Source organism: Xyrauchen texanus, chromosome 45 (genome assembly GCF_025860055.1).
Source record: "Xyrauchen texanus isolate HMW12.3.18 chromosome 45, RBS_HiC_50CHRs, whole genome shotgun sequence".
In the NCBI taxonomy this organism is placed as follows: domain Eukaryota; kingdom Metazoa; phylum Chordata; class Actinopteri; order Cypriniformes; family Catostomidae; genus Xyrauchen; species Xyrauchen texanus.
In genome coordinates, this window is record NC_068320.1 from 21,111,712 (window position 1) to 21,136,899 (window position 25,188).

At 42.5% G+C, this 25,188-nt stretch overlaps 1 protein-coding gene across 3 annotated transcripts in view; it reads left to right on the forward strand.

Annotated features, from left to right (window-relative positions):
* LOC127637564 (signal peptide, CUB and EGF-like domain-containing protein 1) overlaps positions 1–25,188 on the forward strand; it is a 90,996-nt gene that overhangs the window by 3,099 nt on the left and 62,709 nt on the right. For 2 of the 3 annotated variants that reach the window (XM_052118678.1, XM_052118679.1), the window contains exons 3-4: positions 9,702–9,827; positions 23,035–23,169. In XM_052118678.1, coding sequence (XP_051974638.1) covers positions 9,702–9,827; positions 23,035–23,169 — 261 coding nt within the window. The remainder of the gene's footprint in view (positions 1–9,701; positions 9,828–23,034; positions 23,170–25,188) is intronic. The other variant, XM_052118680.1, reaches the window with a different exon arrangement.

The window sequence follows — 25,188 nt, forward strand, 5'->3', positions numbered from 1 at the left end:
TGCTACAGTTGACCATTACCAGTCAAGATCAGTGTAATCTACACAGTATATACACAATTTATGAAACAAACATTTTCATTTTACACAATATTTACTCACAATTTACAACATTTATACCCTAGCAGGTAACTAATCTTGAGTAATCTGATAATCTCAGAATGATAATTCCTAAAGAATAATACATTTTCAAACTGTGTAAGTAATTAAAGGCATATTCTTGAACTCGTCCAATTGTCCAAACACACACATTTCTCACTAAGCAGTCTGATTTAGTTGCTGCTGTGTTTGAGGCTATGAACTACATGAGTGCAAATGAAGTTTTGAGTATATGTGTGTATCCGAGAGGTGAACTGAGTATGATAGACATTTTTGGAGCAGAGAGAAAACATCAGGTTGTTCCCTCTCTACTGGTTACTGTTAATGCACTCTGTATTCTTCATCTGTGCATTCTATATTGTGCTTTCTGCCTCTCTCTCACAGTTTCAACCATGTAAGAAGCTTGTGTTTCAGGAAGAGGGGAAATGTGCTCTCTACCTGTAATGAAACCTGAAACCAATTCTCAATTCCATAAATGAATTAGGTGGTTTTGAAATTGCATCACACCAGAGTTCTCCTCAGTGAGCTCTTGATACTCTTGTCTAAGGCCAGACAGTGTGGGCTACAACAACATCTTTTATTTTCTCTTAGGAAAATGTTCTGGCCTTTTCCTCCCACCTTCAAACCGCAGTCTAGAGTCATAGGCAATGAGGCTGTCAGTTACCGTGAATCCAGAGGGGCTGCACTTTTTTTAACCAGAGTACAAAATTAACTTTTTGCCACACTTGACTATGTCCAGTGAATTGAAAACATTTACCAGCCATAAATATTTTTTCTTTTACTAGCCATGAATCTGTATTTTGCAAAACAAAGCCCTTAAAATATAATTATTACTTCCTCCTAAATATGGAGGGGATAAACTTGAAATAATTAGGCTTTTATATATATATATATAATTTCTAGTTTGTCCTTGTTGCAATGGGTTTAATTAGATTTATTACTACTTATAAATAGTAACAAGTCTACAGGTTTTGGCACTCACAGCATCATTTATGAGCAAGCCTCCGTCTCTTAGTAAAACTGCATTTGTCACAAAATAGAGAAGACAAAAAATGTGATATTGCTCCTAATTTAAATTAGTCATCTATGGGCAGGTGGTAAGTGCAAGTGTAAGTGTATGCTTTTATTTTAAAACACAAAACTTAGAACAGGCTCAGGAACCAAGGATTGATACCATACAGCAGCATTGTTACTCAAAGACAGGTTTCAACAAAAGGGCTTTTAAACAACAAACAACTCATTACTAACATGTGTGCAAAGCGAAAGAACCAATCAAAGAAGGCTGTGAGAGTCCATAATCAGGTAAACCACTAATGGGTGAGTTATGATTAAGATGATCCTGTGTGAACAGTGACTGCTGATGATGTTACTGGGGTTGTTAGAGGGATGCTTTTCTGAGTTGGAGCAACAAGGCAGGCTAACACAGGTCTTCTCGCAGTAAGGTGACCAGGAATCAAACTCATCTCTGCCCAAGAGATTGTAGGATTGTGCAGCTGCAGCCATGGAAGGCTAAGGATATTTCTGTGGACCTGTGCTGGAATGACAAAAAGGGAATATTTTCCTGATGTATCTCTTCATTGGTTATGTTGATTAAGATTAAGATTCAACTTTATTGTCATTGTGCAGTGTACAGGTACATGTACAGAGCCAATGAAATGCAGTTGTTTTCGCATATCCCAACTAAGCTGGGGTCAGAGCGCAGGGTCAGACATGAAACAGCGCCCCTGGAGCAGATAGGGTCAAGGGCCTTGCTCAAGGGCCCAACAGTGGTATCTTGCTGGTGCTGGGGCTTGAACACCTGACCTTTCGGTCAGTAACCCAGAGCCTCAACTGCCAAGCCACCACTTCCCCCCACTTGATACAATCAGTGATGTGTGTAACACTTCCTACTCCCACAGGTCTTCCATCCAGAGCCAGCAACGACACTGTACAGGTATGTTATCTCAGAGGAATCTGTAGGTCCTTTGCTAGAGACTCATAAATAAAGTCCCCTGCTGCTTCCAAATCAATAAGAGCTGGGTAGATATGAGGGGACTGAGGGTAGTGCAGAGCAATGGGAACAAGAAATGGCCAGTGAGCTTGACTGACAGTGAGTTTGAAGGGATACTCACCCCAGTAGCAGTAATCTTGGTCTCCTCAGAGGTACTCTTGAAGCTTGGGTCGATCGGAGCAGGCTTGACTGGGCAGTTCTGCAGCTGGTGATTTGTTGCCCCACAGTATCGGCATAACCCCTGCTGAATGTGGCATCGCTGCTCTGCTGAGGTCTGTATGTGTAGTTCACCTCCATGGGCTCAAGTGCGGATCTAATGCAACAGCTGAAAAAGTCAGTGTGGTCGGTGATGCGCTCACAGAAGATTGTCCAGCCAAATCGCCAGGCTAATGTGGGCATCTAAGGACCTTGGGAGGCCAGCTCTGTCAGGACATCATCACCCTTGCACTTGGAGGGATTACCATCACATTTGTCTGGGAGTGCGAGTTTGTTCCTCTCATAAATTGGAGTAGGAATAGACCCAGAAGATGAGGTGGGGTCCCGTTCTCCCTTTCTAAGCTTTGCATTTAGCTGTTGGAGCATCCGCAGAGCCTGGTCCATTGTGGAGCCGAGCTCTGAAAATTTCAGGTGGTGATCACCCAAAAGACGGCCTTGTTCAACTACACTGTGTTCAAGATCAGGGTCCCCTGCTACCTCCACAGTTGGGGTAACATTTTGTGATGACTCATCAATGAGCAGGAGGTTGGGTTTATGGGTTTATTTAGCTGTATTACTACTAACAGTTAGTGACAAACACAGCAGGTAATTTATCTACTTGCAGCATCATGTATAAGTTAGTCTCCATCTCTCAGTAAAACTGCATTTGAAACAATTTCGTGAAGACAAAAATTTGATTTAGCCCCTAATTGTAATGACTCACCTATGGGCAGGAGGTAAGTGCAGGTAAGCCATTTGTCTGAAGTAAAGAGCCATTTAACATCCCCCATAACCCACCCTCTAATTAAAGACTGGCATGTTTGGCTTTAAAGGAAATTAAGAATACACTTGCTACACAAAAATAATGTTTTTTGTAGGGAAATTACAACATTTATAAATACATATATTTATGATACATATAATTTACATTTAGTCATGTAGCAGATGCTTTTATACAAAGTGACTTACAAATGAGGAACATAGCAAGCAGTTTGTCATACAAAAGTCAACAATATCTGCAGTATTGCACTGCCAAGTTCCAAGTAAAAATTTGAACCCCTAAGTATATTTTGCATTTAGAAAATTAAGATTATTGTCATTAGGACATTTTTTACATTGTGACATTATGTTCATGGATATTTTACCCCCTAATTCTTATAACTGTAATGCAAAAAAAAGATGGTCATTATGATATTTTCATTACCTCAAGATGTCAAATGTATTACAATTAATCATCATAATTGTTAAAGCCCTTAAACAGACAATTAATCATCATAATCATCATAATTGTGACAGCTCTAAAACTGACAATTAATTTGTGACATTATGATCACAATGTAAAAAAAAATCATAATGGTCCTAAATATAGGACTCAATTTCATAATTATTTGTATAGATTTAGGTTTAAATATAACATTGACATTTTTCAGACAGGTTTCGTGAGAATCACCTAAATATGGGCAGGACAGGTAAAATTCTAAACTACTAACAAAGTCGGGCCAGAAGAAAAACTTTGTTCTGTTTAGACCTGGCAACAGTCCAGCAAATGCAGTCATCCCACTGGTCACTGCAGTTAATTTTGGGAGTGTAATCCTCACTCTTTGTGTTTATATAATTAGTTTTGCCATGAGTTGAAGGTCAATCTTTCACATGGTTTTTATCACATATCCCAAATAAAACATTTTAGCCAGCGAGTAGTTATACGAGAACAGGAGTGTTCCACAGCAGAGTTTTTGAGGTGTGTATCAAGTCATCTGCTTGTATCTGCTTGTAACTGTGTCATTTAAAATCAGGTTGTAAATGGTAATCTTCTTTTAGTGAACCTGAATGCAGTTATGACAGTTTCTTTTGAAAGATTGCTGGGTTTTGATTATGCCAGAATCAATCTGTAAGCCTCTCTGTACTGTAATGTGATGCATTTGTTAATGTCGTCCTGTATTCTTGTCCACTTAAAAACATATCTGTCATCTGTTTCTCTCTTTTCTGCCAAAGGAGGAAATGTGAGCATTGCTTATTCTTGCTTGTTCTTAACAGGGGTCTTTAGATGCACTTTTGAATGTTCAAATGAAATCCCTTGTGCAACAGTGGTCTTGTGTGCAGTTCCAAGCAACATAACAGTATGACAATTACAATAAACATCTGATTTACACATATTGTTACACAACGCAATATACAATATACACCTAATAATATACATACAATATACAGTATACACAAAATAAGAAGACTGATTTTTTTATTATTGAAGGGAACTATATAATTTAAGCTCACACCTGAGTGTATCTAATGGGATTTCCTATACTAGACAGCATGATGGAATTAAAATGCTGTTAAACCCAGAAGGAAGGATTATATAACATTGAGAGAGCATGAGATAAAATGACATAGCATTTCCTTGGAAATCCCTTTGGATTTTATTGATTGTGGGTGTTGATGGGTTGATGAGATTCATAAGTGTGCGGAGATCGAAAGGGAACCCCCAGGCCTGACAGATGACAAAGCCACCATGATGCCAGAGCAAAGAGTGATTAATTCACTGCTGTTGTTTATTTACAGGGGTGGACACTTTAAAAGTTGCATATGGACAATTGATCAGTCAGTTTACCTGCTAGATAAGTGCATTGTCTATCTATCTCAGCTTTCTTTTTCTGTTTGTCTCTCTCTCCTTCTCTCCTTTCCTTTTTTATCTCTGTCTGTGAAACAGGTCAGGTAATTGTCGCAGCTGAAAAGTGCCTCAGTCCCTTGGAGTGTGTGGATATATAGAGATGTGGGTGTGTAACTGTGTTTCCAAGTGTGTGTTTATATGATTGAATGAGAAAGCAATGGAAAAGGTGGCATGGTGGAGTGAGAGGGTGGGCTGGGGGGTATTTGTAAGGAGGAGAGATGAAGGTGTCAGCCCATTACTAGGCCATTGTCTGCCTGGTGTCTGCGGACTCGTCACATAACTGCCGATGCTCTGATTGGCTGGCTGAGTGTGCCCACCGTTCATCATTGACCCTCCCATCACAGGACACTTCAGATTCTCTGTTGCCTTATATGATGCTACTCTTACTCACAGATATCTACACACATAGACAAACCCACTAAAAGGCTGAAAATTATTATGGCATTCAAATCTATGAAAGACATCCTTATTTGTATGGATGCTTATTAGAAGCTTTTTAAGACACTAACATTTCCTTTGACAGCTCACGTTTGCCCTGTATCTTATAATAATATAGAATAATAATGTCCTTTAACACAAGGTAGGAATATCTTATAATATTTCGGTACTGTGACCTTGACTGCAAAATGCATCCAACTGTGTAAGTCTGAGATTTTGATGTCTACCAAGCAAATGTGATTGCTTAGAAAAGCAATATCATGCCTTTCAATGTACTTCATGATTTAAGGTATCATTCATGTCTGTAGCACAAATGGTGCGGAATAGTTATACGTTTAATACTTAAGACTTAGGGGTTTCAAAAAGTATGAGCAATAGTCAAGACTTAAAGGTAAAGTTCACCCAAAAATTCTCTCATCATTTACTCACCCTCATGCCATCCCAAATGTGTTCTTTCTTCTGCTGAAAACTAACAAAGATTTTTAGAAGAATATCTCCACTCTTTAGGTCCATACAAGTAAATGGCAACCAGAACTTTGAAGCTCCCAAAAAGTCAGCATAAAAGTATTCCATTAGTGGTTTAATCAATGTCTTCTAAAGCAATCTGTTGCAAAATGCAGAGATAAAAGGGGGATTTATTTATCCAAAAATTAAACCAACATAAAGCTCCCACAAGGGGAAAAAAAAAACATAAACTACTCCATTGGGGAAAAAGGTAATCCAAGGCTGGGGTGCAGCGGGGAACAGGACCGACTGGACCAGGTTGGGATGAACAGGAATGAACATAAAAAAACAGGACCGACTGACTGGGAAACAAGCACACAAGACTGGAAACAAGACGAACTGGTACTGGGCAGCAAACACGAGGAGACTAAAATAGGGAGAGAAATCAACAGGTTAACAAGACAGGGCAGGTGTGACTAATAAACGAATAATGGGCAAACAAGGAGTATGACGAAAGACAGAGAGACACGCTGATACAGAAACAAAACAAAGCCACATGCTCTCACAAGACCACAAAACATCTGAATGGCATGAGCACACATCGCCATGACAATGAGGTAATATACACCATGCCAACTGACAAACAAGACGAGAGAATGTGTGGCAACGCCAAACAAAGCGATGTCACGCATTGTCACACTAAACGAAACCTGAGCATACAACGTGAGGCAAATGCCACGTGATGCACGCAACAGGCGACAAAAATAAGACTGGACACCTGTGCAGGAGTTCAGCCACACACAGACCCGACACCTTAGACCAAACGTCAGCACAATATGAAGACAGCTCTTGACCCGGGCATGCAACACGAGCGTGATGTGAGGCGCAGAAACTATTGACACGAGTGCATGCTGCCAAGATGACATAAGCACGATGGACCCACATCAATAACAGACAGACATGGAGCACTAGTGTCCGATCCCGACACAGACTGAAACCAAACCAGACAGGAAGTCAGGATCCAGACACCATGATCCCAACTTGAAACAAGATGGAACGAAGAGTGCACAGCAGAATACAACCGAAACCGTGCGCTCACACAAAGGCAAACAACGAAACAAGATAGACATGGAACGATAATGCCACGGTCCTGTCAGAAAAAAACCTAGACTGACAGATTGACAGGACCGTGACACAAACCAGTTGGTTTTGGGTGACAACAGACTAAAATGAAATAGTTTATTCACTTTACATCTCATCATTGCTTTTGAAAAGTCTGGTCAACATTCACTTGCATTGTATGGACATACAGAGCTGGGAAACTATTCTAAAAATCTTTGTTTGTGTTCAGCAGAGGAAAGAAAGTCAAACACATCTAGGATGCATTAGGTTGGGTAAATGATGAGAGAATTTTCATTTTTGGATTAACTAAATCTTTAACAATAAGGGTATTTTTTTCTGCTGGCTCTGTTGGGCCAGTTGTTCAGATTTTTACATGACCTGCAAAGATTTTTAAGTTAAAACAAATTTTAAGTTTGCATGGCATAAAAACACATTTAATGTGACATTTAGCGGCAACTGACCGAACAGGGCTAGTGACAGTTCCATGAACTTGCCCCGAAACGCTCTTACACTGACCCCGGGCCAGCAAGCCATTCTGATTGTTGAACCCTGATAGTAATGCATGCATTAGCAAAGTATTCAAATATGCATGGAATAGGCAGCACTGATTGTTAGTGTTTTTTGCTTAACTGCGGTGAACTAGCTCATTTGCACAGCAGCCATAGCTGGCCTAACTGCAATTCTGATTACATGCGAAGAGGTGAAATTTACAGAGGCAAACATTAGTTAGGTGTTAGTAAAGTAGTAACGTTTTATCCTTCCCATTTTGATGAAAATGTATTAACAACAGTTCTTTTGCGGAATCCCCTCCTCCTTTCCTCCCCTCTCGCATGGCACAGTGTGGATTTGGGTGTGGGGTGTGTTGTTGGACTGTAGGGGTTTGGATGTGTGGCCCCCTGTCAGCTCTACCCCTGCTGAGGTGTAAGTGAAGGTGCCTAATCTGCCTAATGGGTTGTTGAGCATAAACACTTCTCCTTCAATTAGAGATGTGCATGTGTCGATGGCAGAATCAACAGCAACCGGCAGCCCAAAACTGTCGGCTGATGTCAACAACAGCTCTGGGGTTGGAAGTGTGTCAGCTTGAAACCAACTGGCCATCCGCCCGTTTAACAACCCCGTCACTCTCACATCTCCACTGGCACCCCGACACCCCATATGCACCTTGTTAACCATGCTCACCTCCACAACACACACAGTTAGAAAGCGTTAACACCTTGACTCGTAACTTTCTCACAGTCCTTGGATGGTTCAACCTAACGCCACTGAATGTCCAGTTATTTTAAAGCAGAATTGTACTGTGAGATCTTGAGTTTGAAAACCAACATCTGAACTGTAACCATCACCGGGAAATTGTTCTATCAAAGCTGTCGTTCCTCATCTTTGTCTAATTTACCTTCAGAAGTCTCGCTCTCCATCTGTCTGTCTCACTTTACTCCTTTATCCCTGCATACTTTGCCTCTCGTTTAGACCTTCAATGGATTAAGCGCTCTTCTGAATTGAGAGCATGCACACTAGAGTAAGGTTTTTTTTAAACCAAGGACAAATTTGATAACCCCAAATTGTTCCCAAATCTCCCAACAACACCATTTCTTTTTTGTTTTTTTTTGTGTAGATTATGAAGTTTTGGTGAAGAACTACACTATAGAGGACTATTTGTCATTTCATGGAGATCTAATAGTGGTTGTAATAGTGTAATAATTGCCATCCATACAAAAGATGAACATACTCTGCAACTCTTGTTAACATACAATTAATATGTATATTTGTTACTGATTTGGCTCTTTATCGCTTGCCTTGGTTTTAGGTGACATTTTGGCTCACAATTCAGAACTTTTTCGCAGAACCAGGCTATTTTATACAAACCCCAGTTTGGGAAAGTCTGCACCAAATAAAACAGTAATGAGACATGTACTCTTGTTATTTACTCCAGCGTGTTTTTGGAAGTTTTAGTGATGAGTTGGCTCGGTGTTTGTGTACTACGATGACCCATTTCCTCCAAGTAAGCCAAAACCGATACTCTATTCTGGTCCTTGATAGAAAAAAGAAATAAACGATGAATAAAACAGTGGTGAAGTATTTACTATGCCTCCATAATTTTGGTGTATATGTCCAGTACATGTGTGTGTGATTTGTGTCTGTGGCGTGAGAATGTCAGAATTAATTTGAAAAGATTGATTTTGTTTCTGATTAAAAAGATAAACAAAAGTGTCGTCATAATTAGAATTGCACATGTTTTATTTTATAAATAATGTGGATATTTTCAGTCTGTGCCGTGTATCTCTGAGAACACAGGCTACGTTTATTAAATCACACACACTCTCACACCCACATACTTTGAGGTGGCATAGAACATAAAGCAGACACCTGTAATAATTGTCTGGAGGACAAACAATATAAGAATACAAATAATTTCTGTCTTTCTGATTTTTAAATATTTATCCATGAAATAATAGAAAATGAATGTTTTTTATTGTACTTTCCCCTCCTATGTGTGACTGCTTTAAAAACTCATTGAGGAGATGCAGGCCTTACTCTGCCTTGTTCCATAAGCCAACTGTTTTTAAACCTTGTTTTACCTCTGTATAGTATCATTAACAGTATTAGACCTTTTAGTGGTGCTTCTTTTTGCTCATACTTTTTTGATAATGATAATGATACCTAAAATCATGCGGCTTGTTGAAGTGAGCCATTACTTTTGTGTTATTGGACTTACAATGTTTATGTTTGTGTGTCTGTGTTGTCTATTTACAGATATGGATGAGTGTGAAAACGACTACAATGGAGGTTGTGTGCATGACTGCATTAACATCCCTGGAAACTACAGGTGTACATGCTACGATGGATTCATGCTCGCAGATGATGGGCACAACTGCCTTGGTAAGACCCTAAAAGTGTAGTCTAGTGTAAAAAAATGCACATTCGCTCTGTTCCAAAACATTTTTTACCCAAAATTTGTATGTATATTTATGTTTCTGAGAGTATCACATCATATCACGTGAAATCAATTGTGAGTCGAGTCACTTAAGAGGTTCCATTTCAGTTGGATGCAGCTTTAAGGGCCATTAAAACTGAACGCCTTTTTGATGCAGTGCAGCGAATATAACAGTGCGCAAGTATCTGGAAACATGTTTTGACACCATGGTAAGACACTGAAAAAACAGCAAGATGTGGCACAACCATCAAAGATGTCCATCTAGCGCATGTTTACAATGAAAAACTATGAAAAACAGTGCAGAAGTAATTATTAAAAAAATAATAATTTAAAATGCATAATGTGTGAACAGCCCCTTAGAAGGTAGCTGCCTGTATAGACTGTTGGCACCAAGGCAGCTCTCTAGGTTTTAGAACAGAGCTTAATTCTCACACACTCTCAGTCTCTCAAACATAAATACATACTCAGTTGGCTCTGCTGATGAACTAACCGATGAACTAGTCTCTCGTCATCTCTTTGCCCAGCTAACGACCTCTGTAATAACCCCATCTGCAAACATAAACAAATCTGCTCCAGCAATCTTCCAGCCCCTTTCTGCACAGCGCCTCGGAAAAGGCCAGCCGAGCCGCATCTAGCGCCAGTGTTCCAGCTCGTTCTGACAGGAGCACGCCAACAGGAACCTTGCGATTATTTTCATCCCTTAAAAATGTCACCCAAATGTCACCAGTGGCGCAATCGCATCACATTCCCAGAATTCGGCAGTCAAGTCCAATGTTTATGTTAGTGGTTAAAAATGGAAGTAGGGAAAGGAAAGGCTGAGAGAAAATTAATAACTTGCCATCTCATATTTATTGAAATAGTTCAAAGATGAAATTCCATGACCGGGAGAGTCATGGTTTCTCTGGATTGCTGTGGGGATTGAGGAATTCGTTAAAAACTGTGTTTTTTGTAGCGGAGCTGTCTGTTTTGCCACTCTAAGTGAGTACAGATGTGTTTTTGGTTAAAACAAACTTATCAAACTGATGTGTGGTGGCTCTTTGTTGTCATGGTGACCATGTATTACAAACATTTCTGTCACAAGAGAGAAAGAGAGCAAGAGAGTCAGAGCATCTTGATGAAGACCTTGGGCTGTTCTCCTCTCATCTCTTCTCTGCTCTCATAATCCAAAGCAAATATGTGCTCAGAGCCCCTTCAGAGCGGTAGTGTTACTAAGTTTCAGGGTGCTGAGCTCATCATTTTTCATTAGATGCTCTAATGATAATGGATCCCAGAGCAGGGCAGCAGGACTCATACCTGCAGAGAGCTTTAACACCTCCTCAGTTGTGCTAACTCAATACGATTTACATTGCTGTTTTATTCCAAATTTGTCTCTCTACTGCTATCTTTCTTCTCTCTTTTTTTAAAGGAATAGTTCTAACAAAAATGATTTATATACTTTCATTATTTACTCACCCTCCTGTTGTTCTAAACATTTTCTGTGGAATACAAAAGGCGATATAATATTTTTTTTGGAATGCCCAATTCCCACTACTTAGTAGGTCCTCATTGTGCTGCAGTTACTCACCTCAATCTGGGTGGTGGAGGACAAGTCTCAGTTGCCTCCACTTCTGAGTCCGTCAATCCGTGCATCTTATTACGTGGCTCATTGGGCATGACAACGCGGAGACTCACAGCATGTGGAGACTCATGCTATTCTCCGCGATCCATGCACCACGTGCCCCATTGACAGCGAGAACCCCTAATCGTGACCACGTGGAGGTTACCCCATGTGACTCTACCCTTCCTAGCAGCTGGGCCAATTTGGTTGCTTAGGAGACCTGGCTGGAGTCACCCAGCACGCCCTGGATTCAAACTTGCGACTCCAAGGGTGGTAGTCAACGGCAATACTCGCTGAGATGAAAAATGAAAAACTATGGTCGACATCTCTCTATCTATCTATCTATCTATCTATCTATCTATCTATCTATCTATCTGTCTGTCTGTCTGTCTGTCTGTCTGTCTGTCTGTCTGGCTGGCTGTCTGTCTGTCTGTCTGTCTGTCTGACTGGCTGGCTGTCTGTCTGTCTGTCTGTCTGTCTGTCTGTCTGGCTGGCTGTCTGTCTGTCTGTCATCTCTTTTCCCACTTTATTTAGTTGATAATCTCTCTCTCTTTGTCTTTCTCTTAGTATTTTTTTGGTTATCTTGGCTGTGGGTCTTTTTTTGGAGTATCTCCAGGCTGTTTCCCTAGAGGCGATATACTTGCCTTCTATTTGACATCTTTATTGTGGAATGTCTCAAATACGAGTCTAAATGATGGCTCTGGGAACTAAGACAAGGCCGTAGAGGGCCATCGGCAGCACTGAGGGGGCTCTCCTGTTCTAACCCCCCTTCTCTGCGGCTCTTGTTATGTCTTTCCCTTTTTTTGTAGTCTCTCTACATTTCTCTTCATTTCTTTCCCTCTATTACTCTTGCTTTTAATCTGGATCTGTCTTTCTTTGTCTCACCACTCTCTTCCACCTCTCCCTAGAAATAGACTGACACAGAAAATGTGAAGCATTTAGAGATCAAGCTTACGTTTTTTTTTCTACTCCTGTCCTCTTCTTTGCATTGCATGCTGTTTCTTTTCCATATTCACTGTAATCTTTGTTGGAGAGGTTAAAGGAATTTTCCGGGTTCAATACAAGTTAATGGTTTTCTTTTCCTAGCTTAATGTGTAGATACATCTAAAAGCAATTTGTAGGTGGATTCTCCCGAAAAGTGTAAACTGTTATTCTGTGATGCATTCAACCAGCCCGATGAACTACAAACTTCAAGATTTTCACTGAAAAATGACTTACATTTTGGGTTGTTTCACCAAAGCATATCATGTGTCTTCAGAAGACTTGGAATATGATGCACCAAATGCATGGACTACTTTTATCATTTTTGATTTATTACTTTTTGAGTCCTTTTAAGCATTAAGGTGAGGCAGTATCTACTGCCATTGTGTGCCATTGTATAAACACTCATCAATATTCATTAAAAAAAATCGCCTTTTGTGTTCCGCAATAGAAAAAAATTCATTTGAGTTTATAATGATATTATGGTGAGTAAATTATGACTTTTTGGCAAACTATTCTTTTAACTTGTAGTGAACCTGGAATATTCCTTTAAACACTTCTCTGGATTTACCAAAATCTTGATAATGCTTTTGGCCATAGAGAAAATGTCAAATGGCTTTTTTGTCATTGTGTTTCCTATGATTCCTTTTAATGCAACCTTTCCCATATCTGTTTTATGCTGATGTTTCACATTCACACATAATATGTGTGTGTTTGTTGCTTTTTCAAAATCTCATTCTTTCTCATTGGTGCTTGAATGTCATATTGTGTGTCAAATTACCCCTTTTGTTTCTAATTGACACGTCATCTGTGTGACTTATGGCAAGTTTAGATGGACGTGAAACCACTAGAACCATTGACCTTATCGAAAGGTTAAATGAATCATGCCAGATTATGCTGACCTTTTACTTTTACGCGTCTTTCTTGTCCCTTTGGCGTCAATCTTTTGTTCTCATCTTTTTCATTATCCCACCAGCCTGTTCTTCTTTGTCTTTTTCAACTCGGCTCTGTTTATTTTCTCATAATGCTTTATGATAAGTCTTAATCATGCAATCGACATCTGCATGATGTATCCTGTTTGCTTGTGTAAGCTTCATCAAGAGATATGAATATTTTTATTAAACTTAATTTAACAATAAATGTATCCTTTTTTTTTTCTTGACAATTTGAGTGGTGTTTGCCGAGTCTGGTGTTCTGTGGTTGTAAGTGCATTGCTATGCAGTCATTGAAGTGTTTTGCTTGCCCTGTAACATATACATGACAAATTCAGAAGTGATGATCTCTATGCCCTGTTTACCTTCCACTATGAGAGTTTTGTAGGGCTGAAATGTGTAATAAAACAGGCTGAACTCACTTTTGAAGTAATTTCTATGGAAAATTCTGTTTGTAACAATCCTGCTGCGTGGCGTCATTACTGTATTCAATTCGAAGTGGATTGTGGAGGCTTTAATTATGTAGTTTGGAGTGCAGTATGTTTTCTTGTCGCAAAATCATCGTGCACAGCAAATGGCGGAATAAACACATTAAATCCGATCTGACCTTTCAGACAAATCTGATTTTAATCGTATTTCAATCCACCTACGAATGTGGTTTGGATGAGGCTGGCAAAAATCTGATTTAATGTGTTTTTGTCCTGTTCAGTCTCCAAAAACCTACACGGATTTGAGTGACAGCATCCAAAAAATCTGATTTTGTCTGCCTGTGTGAACGTAGCCTATGATATTCTGGTCACTATAAAAGGCTTAGGCCCCTCGTTTACTGTAAATCTATGGGATTTTTCTGGCCATTTTATCACTCTCCAGGCGAAAATCGATCGAATTTCGATTACTTGGATTACACCTTTCCTAAACAAGCTGCACAAATTGAGGTATCATTCATATCCGTACCACAAATTGTGTGCATCGAAGTTTAATATTTGCCGAATATATCAATATTTAATATAAGTTTAATATAGCGGTTTGCTGATACCCCTAACCCTATGTGAGCAATTGGAACAGTGACATACTTTAGTGTGCTCTGCATAGACACACACACACACACACACACACACACACACTCACACTTATACACTCACAAAGTGTCTTCAAACAGACCTACAGAGTGCTAACCAAACCGGCAAGCTCTTTGAAATATACGGAAATCAGTGCAGTGGCATGTCTGTCTGACTGATCTTGTATAGGAAGTTGTTTGAAACTGCCGGTTATCACATGTTAACAAGTTAAAGCTTAAACTGATTTAACATTGGTTAATGGTGAGCAATTTACTGCAGTTCATTTCCATTCTTATTTGTTTTCTCTCTTAGAGCAGACAGCTGGACTCAACGTGTTGATCATTTGTGGTTTTTATGAATGCCTGCATTGCCGCTGCTGTTTATTTATTTTTTGCCAGATTTTTTCTTCTATCGTTCCACCATCAGAATGGCAGGAGAAGTCGAGAAGTAGTAGAAGGAAGGAATGTTTTGTATCACCATGGTGACAGAGGGGGGATATTGTAACAGAGGTCACTTTAAAAGGGAGAGTCATCACTTCTGTTCAGTTCTGTTCAGTTGAGTTCAGTTTAGTTGACATCTTTTCTGTTCTGTTCACTTCTTTTCAGTTAATTCCGCTCAGTTCAGTTCACTTTAGTTTACATCAGTTCAGTTCTGGTCTGTCCTGTTCACTTAATTTGTTATGTTATGTTCTATTCAGTTCACTTCAGTTCTGTTCTGTTTTCTTCTGTTTAGTTAAATTATTTTATCTTCACTTCAGTTCATTTATCTTCTGTTCACCTAAATTCTGTTTTGTTCACTTTAGATTTTTTTTGTTCCCTTCAGTTCACTTCAGATCTTTTCTTTTCAGTTCACTGCCATTCTGTTCTATTCAGTTCCGTTCAGTTCAGATCTCTTTTATTATGTTCATGTCACGTTCACTGTTGTCTTTTGTTTTTGTACTGTCAGTTTGAAGTTTAATTTAGTTCCTGTTTCCTGTTTGGTTTTTGTAGTCCTCTGTAGTTTCATTGGTGTTCCCCTGATTGGTTAGCTTTCCCTGATTGTTTCCTCCAGGTGTCCCTCATTCCCTTGTTTGTTCCCTCCTGTATTTAAACCTGGTTCTTTGTTCAGTCTTTGTCGATCGTTGTATGTGATGTTCCATGTTTCAAATGTTTTATGATTGCTCTTGTTCCCATGTTTGATCGTTCGTGGATGTTTCGTGTTCGTGGATGTTTCGTGTTCGCGTGTTAAATTCGTTTTCCCCATCGTGGACCTTTAATTTGTTCCAGTGTTTTGTGTTCCTCCCTGGTCGTGTTCTTCCGGGCTAATCTGACCGATTCGCTCAAGGAGCTGTTGCCACCGGCGACGCGCGGCTGGAAGCTCCGCGATTTTGTGGAAGAGACTTTCCTGGTCAGTGGCTCGCCACTCACTGTGGGCGTGGCAGAGGAGGACCCAACCTCACCTCCCGCAGTGGTGACCTTCCACTCGCCCATGGCTCTTCCATCACGCCTGACCCGCCTGTCAGCGAGCCAACCCCCATACCTGTCGCCGTCAATGAGCCTGCACGGTCCACTTCGTCTGCCCGGAGGAGGAAGAGAAGACGGGCTTCCGCCTTCCGGCCCACGCCTGCCCCGGTCTGCGAGCCAGAGCCCACGTCAGCCACTGTGAGTGAGCCTGTGCCCACGTCAGCCACTGTGAGTGAGCCTGTGCCCACGTCAGCCACTGTGAGTGAGCCTGCGCCCACGTCAGCCACAGTGAGCGAGCCTGCGCCCACGTCAGCCACTGTGAGCGAGCCTGCACCCACGTCAGCCACGGTGAGCGAGCCTGCGCCCTCGTCAGCCACGGTGAGCGAGCCTGCGCCCTCGTCAGCCACGGTGAGTGAGCCTGCGCCCTCGTCAGCCACGGTCAACGAGCCTGAGCCCTCGTCAGCCCCGGTCAGCGAGCCAGAGCCCGCATCACCCACGGTCAACCAGTCTGCGCCTGTAGCCTCGACCGTCCCTGAGCCAGCGCCTGTAGCCTCGACCGTCCCTGAGCCAGCGCCTGTAGCCTCGACCGTCCCTGAGCCAGCGCCTGTAGCCTCGACCGTCCCTGAGCCAGCGCCTGTAGCCTCGACCGTCCCTGAGCCAGTGCCAGTAGCCATGACCATCCAAGAGCCAGCGCCAGTAGCCATGACCGTCCCAGAGCCAGCGCCCCTCGAGCCTTCTAGGGCTCCGCCTCTCAAGTCCCTCGAGTCTTCCAGGGCTCGTCCTCTCGAGCCTCCCAGGGCTCCGCCTCTCAAGTCTCCCGAGCCGTCCAGGGCTCCTCCTCTCGAGTCTTCCAGGGCTCCTCCTCTCGAGCCTCCCAGGTCTCCGCCTCTCAAGTCTCTCGAGCCTCCAAGGGCTCCGCCTCTCGAGCCTCCCAGGGCTCCGCCTCTCAAGTCTCTTGAGCCTCCCAGGGCTCCGCCTCTCAAGTCTCTCGAGCCTCCCAGGGCTCTGCCTCTCGAGCCTCCCAGGGCTCCGCCTCTCAAGTCTCTCGAGCCTCCCAGGGCTCTGCCTCCCGAGCCTCTTGAGCCTCCCAGGGCTCCGCTTCTCAAGCCTTCCAGGGCTCCGCCTCTCGAGCCTCTTGAGCCACTCAGGGCTCCGCCTCTCGAGCCTCTCAGGGCTCCGCCTCTCGAGCCTCCCAGGGCTCCGCCTCCCGAGTCTCTCGAGCCTCTCAGGGCTCCGCCTCTCGAGCCTCCCAGGGCTCCGCCTCCCGAGTCTCTCGAGCCTCTCAGGGCTCCGCCTCTCGAGCCTCCCAGGGCTCCGCCTCCCGAGTCTCTCGAGCCTCTCAGGGCTCCGCCTCTCGAGCCTCCCAGGGCTCCGCCTCCCGAGTCTCTCGAGCCTTCCAGGGCTCCACCTCCCGAGTCTCTCGAGCCTTCCAGGGCTCCGCCCCCCGAGCCCCCTACGGCTCCGCCTCCCGAGCACCCTGAGCCTCTCGAGCCTCCTACGGCGCCATCTCCCTCGGCTCCGCCTCCAGAGCCTTCCAGGCCTTTGCCTCTAGAGCCTCCTACAGCGCCATCCCCCTCGGTTCTGCCTCTGGAGCCTCCTATGGCTCTGCCTCCTGAGCCTCCCTCATCTCCGCCTCCAGAGCCTCCCTCAGCTCTGCCCCCTGAGCCTCCCACGGCTCCATCAACCACGGCTCCGCCCCCAGAGCATCCCTCGGCCCTGCCTACAGAGCCTTCTATGGTTCCGCCAACCACGGCTCCGCCTCCGAAGCCTCCCTCGGCTCAGCCTCCTGAGCCTCCCGAGCCTTCCTCGGCTCTGCCTCCTGAGCCTCCTTCAGCTCCGCCTCCCGAGCCTCTCCCGGCTCCGCCTCCTGAACCTCCCTCGGTTCTGCCTCCCGAGCCTCCCTCGGCTCCACCTCCCGAGCCTCCTACGGCGCCGCCTCCCGGGCCTCCCTCGGCTCCGCCTCCCGGGCCTCCCTCGGCTCCGCCTCAGAAGTCCTCCTTGGCTCCCCCAGTGGCCACTCCTCCTCCCAGATCCCCTGAACCGACCCTTGCCCTACGGCCATCTCCTAGGCCACCTAAACCGGCCTCTGTCCTGTGGCCACCTCCCAGGCCCCCTGAACCGGCCCTTGCCTTATGGCCAGCCCCCGGGCCATCCAAACCTGTCCCCCTATTGTGGCCGTCTCCCAGACCACCTAAACCTGTCCCTACCCGGTGGACGCCCCCCAGGCCACCTGACCCGGTTCCCTTCACACACCCCCAGAGACTGCTTGCCTGCCCTCTCGGCCTCCCTGGTCTGCCTGTCTGCCCTTTGTGCCCCCGTGGACTGCCTTCCTGCCCTCTGTGCCCTCTTGGACAGTCTTCCTGCCCCTTGTGCCCCCCCCCCCCCCCTGGTCTGTCTGTCTGCCCTTAGTGCTCTCACTTTGTTTTTTGTGGGTTTTTGTTTCGTCATTTATTTTTTATTTTTGGATCGTCTGGAATCCGATCCTTTGAGGGGGGATTCTGTCATGTTCCCTGTTGTCTTTTGTTTTTGTACTGTCAGTTTGAAGTTTAATTTAGTTCCTGTTTCCTGTCTGGTTTTTGTAGTCCTCTGTAGTTTCATTGGTGTTCCCCTGATTGGTTAGCTTTCCCTGATTGTTTCCTCCAGGTGTCCCTCATTCCCTTGTTTGTTTCCTCCTGTATTTAAACCTGGTTCTTTGTTCGATCGTTGTATGTGATGTTCCATGTTTCCAATGTTTTATGCCTGCTCTTGTTCCCATGTTTGATCGTTCGTGGATGTTTCATGTTCGTGTGTTAAATTCATTTTACCATCGTGGACCTTTAATTTGTTCCAGTGTTTTGTGTTCCTCCTATTATTATTTAATAAAACCCCTCGTCTGTCTTGTCCTGCTGCCACACCAGTCGTGACAGTTCACTTTTGTTGGTGAATTTTGTTCTGTTCAATTCAAGTCATTTCTGTTCATTTCTGTTGACCTCTGTTTAGTTCAATTCATTTCTGTTCAGTTTTCTTCAGTTTAGTTCATTTCTGTTTACTTCTCTTCTTTCATTTCTCAACCTTATTCTTATTCTCATTCTTATTTCTTTCAGTACTCCATCTCTCTCTGTCTATTTCCTGTTCCCCCAGTCTCCTCTCTCTGTCCCTGTTGTATCATGTCATCTTAGATCTATTCCAAATTAAAGTTTACTCTAGAGCAATCAAACAAAACAAAGGCATTCTAGTTTAAACTCGCAGGCCGGGATGCCAGGGCTCTTGTTTTAATTTTGGCAGAGAGGGCCTTAATTGAGTGATGACAGCTGAAATGTTGTTTTTTCCTCCTTTTAAACGAGAGAGTGCTGTCACACTCATCCATTCTGTTGGATCAGTTTCCATTCCCACATTAAACACAGCACACAAACACACTCTAAGCCAAAGTAGCAAAGCAGCCAGCACATGTCTTCTGCAAAAGCTCCTATCCTATAATATTACTCTCGTCCATGAACAGAACTACGAGAGAGGCATATTTCCATGACTGGACTGTCATATGTGGTGATAAAGACAAAAATACAAAAAAAAAAACAAAGCCATAATTTGGGTGGCCACACAAGTTACATTTTCCTGCATCTGTTCTGGCAATTTTTAAGTGAAAAAGAAATGTCAACACGGATATGTTCAGGAAGGGAAACAAAATAATAATAATAAAAAATTGAGAAAAGAAAATGGAAAGAAAGGAGTGACAACTTATAAAATAACAACATGCCATTACTTTTTTTTTTTGGAAAAGTGTCAAGGTATACACCACAAAGTTTCATGAGTTCTTTACTTGTAAATTAAGGTTGCAAATTATTTATAATGCACTGGAGGTAAAATGTAAATATGAAAAGCATGTGTATTTAAGGTGTTTCATGGCAACACTTTCCCTGAGGAAAATTTCATTGCTCAGAGGTTGCTATTTTGTAGCTCTCATAATTGAGTAATGGAGCCCTCAGTACTTCATTTACAGTAGTATCAACTTTGTTTAAGGGGTTTCTCTTAAAATCCCTTGGAGAAATAAAAATAGAAACAAATGAGATAATTGTTGACATATAACGAGTGTATAGAGCTACATACAAAATGAATGTGGTTACATAACTCATATAATTAGGTCTTAGAAGAACTTGCTAAAAAAATATTGAGATGATATTGAAATATCAGGCTTTTGATTGTAGACTTTGATATCTTATCAGATCTGAGCACAATGTTGAATCTCCAGAGGAGACACATGCAAGATTCCTGGGGTTATTTTTTAAGGAGAAAATCTGCTCTTTAATTAATCTCATTTCTGTTTTGGAGAAGCGATTGAGATATTAAAGACACATTTATGATTTTTCTTTCACACAAGTTTGCTACAAGTGCCTTTATGGGGTCATCATTTTATATATGGCTAGAGAATGTATAGCCTATATTTCAAAAAGCTCTTAGGTCCCAGGACAGACAGGTATGCCTCTGTGGACGAGGGTATAAAGACAGGCCTTCTCCCCCTCTGGTCCTCTGCTCATCCCCCTCTCTTGAAGTGTACGGTAGTTAATAGGACAGTAAAGGCCTTGCTTTAACAAGACACTCCATGGAGGCTAAAATAAGAGTTGTGTCCCCAGGAAAAGCCAGGAGCCACATAATAAACCACTGTGACCAAATTAGACCATGAAAAGTGGTTGTGTTCGCATGCTGGGGCGTTTGTGGATGTGTTAAAGTGTTAAAGTGTATTAGGGCTGGTCGATATTCTGAATAGCACAATGATTTAGCTCTTTTTGCTTGTCACTTTGGATAAAGCTGTCTGAGAAATTACTAAATGTAAATGTTCTTAAAGATTGTGTCATTAGACTAGTTTTGTGACCACTTCTTATCTCGCTCCTCTCAAGAATGAGTGCATTTTAATCATGTCACTGATTAAACTTCACTTGCAAAAATTTTTTTAAAGTCAGTAATTGATTCATTTGCATTAATCAGTTCAAACTGTCCCATTAAATGAATTGATTCTAAACTATAATTCATCAATTTATTGTTAGTAAAAAAAAAAAAAACTATATATACTATATACAGTATACACTGAAGAGCCAAAACATTATGACCAACTGCCTAATATGCTATTGGTCCTCCGCGTGCTGCCAAAACAGCACCGACCCACCGAGGCATGGACTCTACAAGACCCACGAGGTGTCATGTGGTATCTGGCACCAAGACATTAGCAGCAGATTCTTCAAGTCCTGTAAGTTGTGAGGTGGAGCCTTCATGGATTGGACTTGTTTGGTCCAGCACATCCCACAGATACTCAATTGGATTGAGATCTGGGGAATTTTGGGGGCCAGTGCAACAACTGGAACTCTTTATCATGTTCCTCAAACCATTCCCGAACAATTGTGCAGTGTGGCAGGGCGCAATATACTGCTGAAAGCCACCACTGCCATCAGGGAATACCCCTGCTACGAAGGGGTGTACCTGGTCTGCAATGATGTTTAGGTGGGTGGCACGTTTTAAATTGACATCCACTTGAATGGCGGGACCCAGGTTTTACCAGCAGAACATTGCACAGAGCATCACACTCCCTCCACTGGCTTGTCATCTTTCCACAGTGCATCTTGGTTCAATCACTTCCTCAGGTAAACGCCGTCCACGTACACTGCCGTCCACGTGATGTAAAAGACAACGGGTCTCATCGGACCAGGCAACCTTCTTCCACTGCTCCAATTTCCCATTTCGCTCGTGTGCCCATTGTAGGCACTTCTGACGCTGGACAGGGGTCATCATTTGCACTTTGACCGGTAAACGGCTATAAAGCCCCATATGCAGCAGGGTCCTCCCGTAACCATCATTAAAATGTTCTGTGACTTGTGCCACAGTAGAGATTCTGTCGGTTCGGACCAGATGGGATAGTCTTCGTTGCCCTCGCGCATCGATGAGCCTTGGGCACCCAATAACCTGTTTCCGGTTTGTGGTTTGTCCCTCCTCGGACCACTGTCGGTAGGTACTCACCACTGCTGACTGGTAGCACCCCACAGGCCTTGCTATTTCAGAGATGCTCTGACCCAGTCGTCTGGCAATAACAATTTTGCCCATGTCAAAGTCGCTTAGGTCTTTACTCCTGCTCATTTCTCCTGCATTCAACACGTTGACTACGATAACTGATTGTTCGCTTACTAATCTGCCCAGACCTTGACATGTGGCCTTGTTAGGAGATGTTTAAGAGAACATTATTCACTTCACCAGTGAGTGGTCATAATGTTTTGGCCCATCAGTGTATATACTGTATATTAGAGCTGTCAAAATGTATGTTTTAACACATGCAATTAATTAAAGTTTAACACATTAGCAAGCCTAGATGTAACTTTTGATGAAATCAAGTATTTTTCAGCCAAAGTAAGAAGCATTCAGGTAAAAGGTGAACCAAGAGAGAGTTCGGACTATAGTCATGGGTGTCACTTTGTTTTAAAAAGTGGTGGGGACAGTTTTGGGGGTGGAGGTGGGGTGATTTAGATTAGTCATTGGATAAATACATGAATCAGTACAATGTAATCAGAATGACTGATTGGTCTCATGATAAGATTTTTGCCTCCAGTACAAGCAGTTCCTTGTTCTAATACATTCTAATTTATTTTTAAATGTAATAAACGAACATTGCATCTGTACAGTCACAAACATCAGTGGATGTTTATTATGAGTGGGGAAAAATCAGTTTGCATTTTGCTTTGTGATTTATGTAACTGGAAATAGGAGTGGTGGTGGCGTAGTGGGCTAAAGCACATAACTGTTAATCAGAAGGTCGCTGGTTTGATCCCCACAGCCACCACCATTGTGTCCTTGAGTAAGGAACTTAACTCCGGGTTGCTCCGGGGGAATTGTCTTTTTCGTCTTTTTTTTATATTTGATTTTTATATGATCATTTAAAGCTTACATTTATTTTGTATTTGTCTTATTTGCTAATTAAGTCCCAGAAGTCTGAGACCACATTGAAAATCTGGGATTCAAAATATAATTTAAACCTGTAAATTACATTTTAGAATTTTTCAATATTTACAACAAAGACACATTTCAACACAAAAGAATATGAAATAGGTAAGATTGTGCACTGATGATTGTGTTTGTGTGACTTGTAATGACTGTGTGTATTTTTGACTTTCTCTGTTGGATGCTAGATGAGGACGAGTGTCTGGACAACAACGGCGGCTGTCAGCAGATATGTGTGAACACAATGGGCAGTTACGAGTGCCAGTGCAAAGAGGGATTCTTCCTGAGTGACAACCAACACACCTGCATCCATCGCTCAGATGGTGAGTTTTACCCTAAAAGCATGTGTATTTGTATACGTATGTAGCTTTTGTGACAATTATCAACAAACGTAAGCTATATCTGTGAATTTATGTGTGTCTCTGAGACAGAACACAATCACAAGGCCATTTTTGCAAGGTATCCTAACCAGGCATGATGCGATTAAGTGACAAGCAATAAATCACATTCGTTTTTTTGCTTTAGGGACAAAATAATTACTTGATGTTAGACGCTTATCATGTATTCCATATGGTCCTGGCTTTCTCAGAACACTCAGTTCATCAGCATCTCATTTCTGCCCTTGGTCTGAATGTATTGACCCTGGACAGAACTGACTGTTCACCGAAAAAGTTGAAGGGTTGAAAGCGCAGGCAGCCAGTGGTCACATTTTTGTGTGTAGATGTTGCATGTAATTGTTTGGTATCTGTTTTGTATAAATGCTTGGTATGTTTAGTTTACGAAAGCAAAGTCGACCGTGATATGAAACTTTGACATGCGTGTGTGCAGTTCATGCGACCCAGTGAAGGAGTGAGATGACCCTCTTGTTCTTTCCCATTCTGCTTGTCAGAATTAACTAATGATGCTTTGCCACGTTGAGGCGGGAACAGTCCCACACACAACACAGATCTGAGCAATTCACACACACTATCATGAATGAGAGTGGGCTGATTTGATTTTTCCCTCACAATCATTTGTGGAATGTGGCGAGGAGTGTACGGCCTCCTTTTTGCCTTCTCTTTATTTTCTTTTTATCTTCTTCTTTCATGTTCTTCTGTCATTTGGGTATTCTATGAATACAGAAATTGTACAGACCATGCACAGTTAACAAACATGCAGACATACATAGTATTCCGAACATAGCTGATAAATTTGCTTAAAGCCAACCAATCAGATCGGAGCTTGTGATTTTGAGAAAGTTCTTGCCATTTCTGTTTCTAATATATATGACTGTCCATAGGTGGTATGTGGGTGTGCTGTCCGAGTAGGAAAGATTGCGAAAGCAAGATTGTAGAGGGACACAGCCAATCAGGGCTGAAAGGAGGGGAAAAAAGAGGCGGACAGAAATGGTCCATATTTGCTTTTTGGGAAGCCCATAACTCTTTTTGTGACTCTCTGGTCTTGCAGGTTTTATTTTTACTTCAAAAGTGAAAGTTTGGTAAATACTGTAGTAGTATGTGTGTGTGTGTGTGGTGTGTGTGTGTGTGTGTGTTGTGCATTTTTGTGTTTGTCTGTAAACAAGCTAAAGGGATGTTTTTGTGGATAGCTAACTAATGTGCTATGGCAGCCATGGCATGCCATAGCACACACACACACACACACACACACACACACACACACACACACACACACACACACACACACACACACACACACACACACACACACACACACACACTCACTCACTCTCTCACACTCTTCTCTATGTACCCACTATGAACAGAGGAATCAGAAACACTTGCCTGGAAAAATCTTCATTTCTCTTTTATCTGTCCTGTTTAAAGCGTTAGTTTACCCAAAAATGACTCATCATGATCAAGTCTCATCAACTACCCACCCTCACACACATGTCACTCAAAATTGTATGATTTTATTTCTGAGGAACGCAAAAGGAGCTATCAGCTGAATGTTGACACAGCTCTTTTCCAGTTAATGGAAGTGGATGTTGGCTGCTGTCAAGTTCTACAGAGGACATAAAAGTAGGCCATACAAATCATGCACCATATTCCATATCTTCTGATTCTATATGATAGCTTTATGTAAGAAACAGGCTGAAATTTAAGTCATTCTTCTTTAAAAATCTTCTGTTCTGTCCTAGATTTCAAATGTGTTGCGGGGTGAGCAAGAGACAGTTTGCATGGTGTCAGGCCTTGCAGAGGCATTAATAGGCAATAATAATAAACATAAAATGTTTAAAATGGAGAAAATAGTGTTCTTTAGGAATGGTGTTCAAAATAAAGGGGATTTAGCATCCTCGCCAGTGAAAGGGGGAGTTCTGTAGGATGGGCAGTGTCCAAAGTGGT